A 6,000-nucleotide genomic window follows, 5' to 3' on the forward strand; every position below is an offset into this window, starting at 1 on the left:
TAAAATATTGTTCTGAGAAACCAAAATAAACAGATTCCATATTTTTTTTTTTTTTGTCGGTCATGGGGCTTGAACTCTGGGTCTGGGTGCTGTTCCTCAGCTCTTCAGCTCAAGGCTAGCGCTCTACCACTTGAGCCACAGCGCCACTTCCGGCTTTTTTTTCTCCTGCTTATGTGGTGCTGAGGAATTGAACCCAGGGCCTTATGCATGCATGCAAGGCAAGCGCTCTACCACTGAGCCACCTTCCCAGCCCGCATATGTTTTGAAATGCTAACAGAAATAATCTGAACATTTCAGACATTGACAAACACACATGCACAAATTATTAAAATGTGGGCTGGGAAGGTGGCTCAGTGGTAGAGCGCTTGCCTTGCATGCCAGAGGCCCTGGGTTCGATTCCTCAGCACCACATAAGCAAAAAAGAAAAAAAGCCGGAAGTGGCGCTGTGGCTCAAGTGGTAGAGCACTAGCCTTGAGCTGAAGAGCTGAGGGACAGCACCCAGGCCCAGAGTTCAGGCCCCACCACCGGACCCCCCCCCAAAAATAAAATTATTAAAATGTAACGAAGAGTTGGAGAAGTGCCACAGTCCAGAAAGTTTCAGTTGGCTGTAGAGTAGAAAATACCTACACAAATGTTCATCAGAAAGAGGATTTTAAGAGCTAGACAGACCAATATGGCCCCAAAGCTGCTAATCTTCAGGTCTTTTCTCAATGTCACCTTCTGCTGGAGGTGAGGATCCATGGACAGAGCACTTCTTAGTCAGCAGAAAGGGCCTGAGTCCAAACCCTAGTGCTATCCAATACCTCTTCCTCAGAGGACTTAGTAACAACACCCTCACTTTACTTTCTCCCAATTCCATTATTTTCCAGGTAAGGAAGGGACTTTATCCATTTTGTTCACTGCTGTATGGCCAGTGACAGAGAGGAAGCAGAGCGTGGGCAGTGAGGCAAGTGTATGATGTTGTATTTAAGTTACTAACCTAAGAGAATGAAATAGTGAAATAAGTCTTGATTATCAAATTAAGGGATTTCTACCATCCATGTGGAAAAGGAAATGTAAAGTTTAATTCTAATCCACATGAACTTTAAGAAAAAAAACTATCTCATGGACTGCAGCAAAATATTAACTACAGTTAACAGTTTACTACTTGGTTTGATATTTGAAATAACCCCAGCAGTCTGTATCTAAAGATGTATTACATATACTCAACAACTGCTAATTCACTTCTGCAAAACAAACCGATTTCTCCTTGGCCATGTTTTCCCGTTAAGGCAATAGATATGCACTCATCACAAGACTCCGGGTCTTTCCTGAGAGAAGGTGAAGCGTGAAAAGGTCAAGAACAACATCCAAGGGCAAACTTCTCCCATGGGGAAATCTACAAAATTCGTTTTTATCCACAACTTTTTAATCAAAGAAGCCCAAGCAAATTAAATGCGGACTACAGAAAATGTACTCCCTAAGCACCCACTCTTTAGCTATTGACCCATATAATAAAAATATAACAGCTCATTTCTTGAGTAATTCCAAGTGGTAGTTACTAAAAACAAACTCAAATTTCAACCCCAAAACAGCTCTACATAGGCTATGTTGTATCACACACACACACAAATAGCATTTACTTTAATCTTTGAAAATGCTTAAACTACAAACTCCTACTTCAAAGTAAAAAAAAAAAAAAAAAATTAACACACATCACAAATTCTACTCACTAACAAATCACTGACCACTCAAAAGATGCCTATAAAACCCAAATGGCCAACTGCTTTAGCCAGCGGCTTCTTTATGCCACACAGATGGCATTACTTTCATACTGCTTCAAGTTATAACAATTAATCCAGTAAAACTTTATTTTACCTTTGGCTTATACACACTAGCTGATTCGCTTCTAAGAGCTCCCTCATGACCTTAGTGAACACCAACCAGTATTTAACTGCCAAAGTTGAGACTATTTCAGAATTATGTAAGCCCAGCATAAATATAAACCCTAAATAAAATATACCCAAATAAATCATTTATTTTGGAAATGCTTTGAAACTACAGTTTATCAAATAGCGCTACTCATTTAACTGGCAAAAGAGTAGTCACTTATTGTTTTGTTTAAACCACGGAAAGACCTCATGTGAAGTACAGAGTAAATGATTCAGTATGCTAAATAGTATGCTATGACAACATTACTCAATGAAAACCACAGAAAAGGTTCATGGGAACTGAATTATTAATGGCTACACACCACTTAGCCAATATGACATATTAAGTCTCAAGGCACAAGTTATGTACACAAAGGTGACCTCTTGTCATCACTACTTCAAAAAAATGGGCATAACTAAGTGGAACTATGGCTCAAGTGGTAGAGTGATTTGAGCTGAAGAGCTCACGGAGAGCATGCAGGCTCAGAGTTCAAGCCCCATAACTGACCCCCCATCCCAAAAGGCATAAAAGTCGTCTTTCCTTCACCTGACAGATAAATTCCAACTGCTTTGTTCATTTAGTTCTCAAAATAGCATCTCTCTAATATAGTTGTTATAAAGACAAGATTGTAAGTCCCTGAGACTTATGCACATCTAACTATACAAAAATAAGACCTTGTAGGCATGTCAATTTTGCTCAATTTGAAAAAAGTTGTGCACTGTGTGATCTCCCTTCCCCCCTTCCTATCAGCTTTTAGTAAGAATTCAAGAGTAGGGAAAGTGGCTTAGTGGTAGAGTTCTTGCCTAGCATGCATGAAGCCCTGGGTTCGAGTCCTCAGTACCACATACACACAAAAAGCTAGAAGTGGTGCTGTGACTCAAGTGGTAGAGTGCTAGCCTTAAGCAAAAGAAGCGCAGGGACTGGCAAGAAAAGAAAAGAAAGGAAAGAACTGAATACAAAAGGCACCCTCATGTTGCTAGATTCAGAACATCAGTGCCCACTCATGACCATTTTTAGGAAAACTACCAAGTCAACTATCCAAGGGTAAAAACGCTATTAAAAAAAAATTGAACCGAAAAAAAAATGTTAATAATCTAAAATATCCCAAGCCATTTTCATCGCCCTTTTTCTGCTGTAGTTCTTGCATTTCATGAGTTTCTTAGCAACCCAGACAGGACTCAAGCATGGAAACACATACAGAACAAGGGAAAACACTAAGCTGGCTTTTTTTCTTAATATTTAGAAGCAACTACACTGCATCTTGTACACTCACTCCAGGAACCACTCAACCTAGGGGTCCAATTTAGATACATAATATCCCCTTCTCCCCCTTAAAGGTCAGTGACCAAATTTGGTCAACAGTGGTGCCATCACTGCTGTCATCATTCTTGTCACTGTCAGGAACAACTGTCACCTTGCCACTACCAGGCAGGGGAAGCAACTGGAATATTCCTTTTGTACGTTCTATTTACAGACTACAGCACCCAACATCACCTTAGTGTGATCTTATAGCATGATAACAAATGGAAGAACCCCAAACAAAAAGGCCTCCCAATAAAAAATGTTTTGCTACTAAAAGCTAGTAAACCACAAAGATCCCTAAGACCTTGCACACTCAGGAATAAATTTTGTATTATAAATGCCAGGCATCTATTTTTCTGAATTTGTATTTTAAGAATACAAATTTTTGTTTCTAAGCATGGAGCACAGCTCACATCTCTGAATGGTTTTCACTTCATGGGCATTATTTGCTTTCTGGTTTATATATGCAATACTTTTAGCTTTGGGGAGGAGGCAAAGAAAAAATAATAATTTTTCTTTATACTTACAAAAGATATACAGGCTGCCAGCAATAAAATTCTAACTAGTAAGTCTTCAAACTGCTCAATCACAAGTTCCAGCAAGGTTTTTCCTGTTAGAAATAAACATATTTTGTCAATTGCCACCACAACATGGGCACACAGACTTGCACAGATAACATGTTAAGGTTACTTACCTTCTTCGGCTGGTAACTCTGCAGAACGTAGAATTCATCAGGTCACATGTCAAGAGGGGAAGAAGAAAAAAAAGACATTTAGCATTATCTTTTAAAAAGGAATCGCCAATATCTTAACTGCTACTGTCTTTGAAAGACACCTTGATATATGCATGTCCAACACCCCCCCCCAAAACAGGAAACCTCCAAAGACGATACTTCAAGAAAAATACAGTATCTTCAGTGACCTTAGGTCCGATGGTAAAATATTTCACGGTTCCTGAAACAAGCAGAGTTTCAGCGAGGTCATCGCTTCTTCCAGATGCGAACCTCGGGTAGGACAAGAACGGCCAGCGTATTTCCCAACCCCAGAGACGCCTCGTAAACCGGCTGGAATCCTGCAATGCCAGCATTTTGGAGAGACCGACGGAGGATCGAGAGTTCGAGGCCAGCTTGGCTACATAGAGAGTTCGAGGCTAGCCCTGACTACAAGGACAGACCCTGTCTCAAAAAAACAAAGAGGGGTGGAGGAGGGCGCAGAATACAAAAATCCGATACAAAACAGAACGAAAGAAATCGGCCGAAAATCAGGAGACTACCTCGCTGGGCTCAACCCAGCAGCGGGAGACACGTCCTCCTTCCACCGGGGCGGGCGCGCGAGGCCGCCGGCGCGCGGCGCGCGGCGCCCGGGGAAAGGTCAAGGGCTCGAGACCCCGGAGGTGGCGCGGAGGCCGGGCCGGCGCCCCCGCCCGCCCGCGGCCCCTCTCCCCCTCGCGGGGCCGGGCACGCGGAACGCCCGCAGCCGTCGGCGGGCGCCGAGCCGAGCCCCACGAGGTGGAGCCCGGTCAGCCATCTTCCCGGCCGCTGCAAGCCCGGCCGGCACCTACCGTTGGAACCCCATCTCTCCTTGAGCTTCTTGACCTGCTCCAGGCTCAGCCCCGTGCTCTCGTTGACGCCGAAGTGGCCCAGCACCTCCTCCACCGTCTTTGTGTGCGCGTTCTCCATGGCTGCGGGGGCCCGGCCGCCCTCGCCTCCCGTCCCCGCGGCCTCCTCGCCTCCGCCTCGCACTCGGGCCGCGGGCTCGTGCCACCCCGGGCGCCCGGGCGCGCTCTGCTCGCCGCCGCCCCGGGCCGCTTCCGCCTGGCCCGGCGCTGAATCACCCGCGGTCCTCCCTCAGACAACCGCCCCGCGCGCGGCCCCGACCCCCGGGGAAGGAAGGGCCTGCTCGGGGCTCAACCGCCGCGGGGCGCAGGCCGCGGCCCGGGCCCCCGCTCCGCACCGTTGAGGTGACTCGCGACCCCGCCCGGGCCGGAGGAGGGGGCGCCGGGAAGACCCCTCGGGGCGGAACCGAGCGAGAGGCGAGGCGGCGGGGAGGAGTGCGGCGCGCCCGCGGGGTCCCTCGGCTCCGCACCCCCGGCAGCGGCGGCGGATACTGCGGCGGCGGAGGAGGCGGCGGCGGCGGCGGCGGCGTCGGGGACGGCTCCGCGGCGGCTGCTCTAATAGCATTTATCGGCCGCTGCCTCCCCTCTCGCCGCCGCCGCGGCATGTGGACGCCGCTCATTGGCCGAGAGCGCCCAGCGCGGCGCGGGCGGCCCGGCCCCGCCCCCTGGCGCGCCCCCGCGCCGCGCGCCCCCGCGCCTGGCCCCGCCCCCCCACGCGCGCCGTCCCAGGAACCCGGATCGAGGCCGCCCGCGCACCCTCGCGCCCGCGCAGCAGAGACCGGCGCCCGCGCTTTGCGCGCTGCGGCCCGGCCGGGGCCGGGCGGGCTGGGCTCCCTGCCGCCGGGTTCCCCGGCCTCGCCGTCCACGGACGTGGGGGGCAGCGGGGCTCACGGCGGGCCGCCCCGGGGTCTGCGCGGGGTCCAGTCCGCCCCTGGGGTCCCGAGACGCGCGGGCCGTGTCCTTGGCTCGCCCCTCGCCTCGGCCGCCGGGCCGCGCTCGGCGCCCTGACCTGTCCCCCCCGGAGCCCCGCGCGGGAGCCGCGCCCCGCGGCCCGGCGAGGGTGCGCCTTGGGCGGCCGCTGCGCCAGCCGGAGCTGAGGTGCGGCTGCCCGGGAGCGTCCCCGTCCGCGCTGCGGGCCTGCGCGCTCCCGCGGGCCCGAACCCCGCTGAGGTC

The 6,000-nt window shown here is 50.5% G+C and overlaps 1 protein-coding gene across 2 annotated transcripts in view; it reads right to left on the bottom strand.

Annotated features, from left to right (window-relative positions):
- LOC138840927 (sarcoplasmic/endoplasmic reticulum calcium ATPase 2) overlaps nucleotides 1–5,356 on the bottom strand; it is a 43,666-nt gene extending 38,310 nt beyond the window's left edge. The window contains exons 1-3 of one of the 2 annotated variants that reach the window (XR_011376272.1): nucleotides 4,774–5,356; nucleotides 3,908–3,925; nucleotides 3,741–3,823 (exon numbers count right to left, since the gene is read on the bottom strand). Coding sequence is in view for 1 of the 2 variants with exons in the window: in XM_070041360.1 (XP_069897461.1) it covers nucleotides 3,741–3,823; nucleotides 3,908–3,925; nucleotides 4,774–4,891 (219 nt within the window). In the remaining variant the exon portion in view is untranslated. The remainder of the gene's footprint in view (nucleotides 1–3,740; nucleotides 3,824–3,907; nucleotides 3,926–4,773) is intronic. The other variant, XM_070041360.1, reaches the window with a different exon arrangement.
- Between the last annotated feature and the right edge of the window lie 644 nt (nucleotides 5,357–6,000).

Source organism: Dipodomys merriami, unplaced genomic scaffold (genome assembly GCF_024711535.1).
Source record: "Dipodomys merriami isolate MVZ:Mamm:240054 unplaced genomic scaffold, mDipMer1.0.p SCAF_307, whole genome shotgun sequence".
NCBI classification, from domain to species: Eukaryota; Metazoa; Chordata; class Mammalia; order Rodentia; family Heteromyidae; genus Dipodomys; species Dipodomys merriami.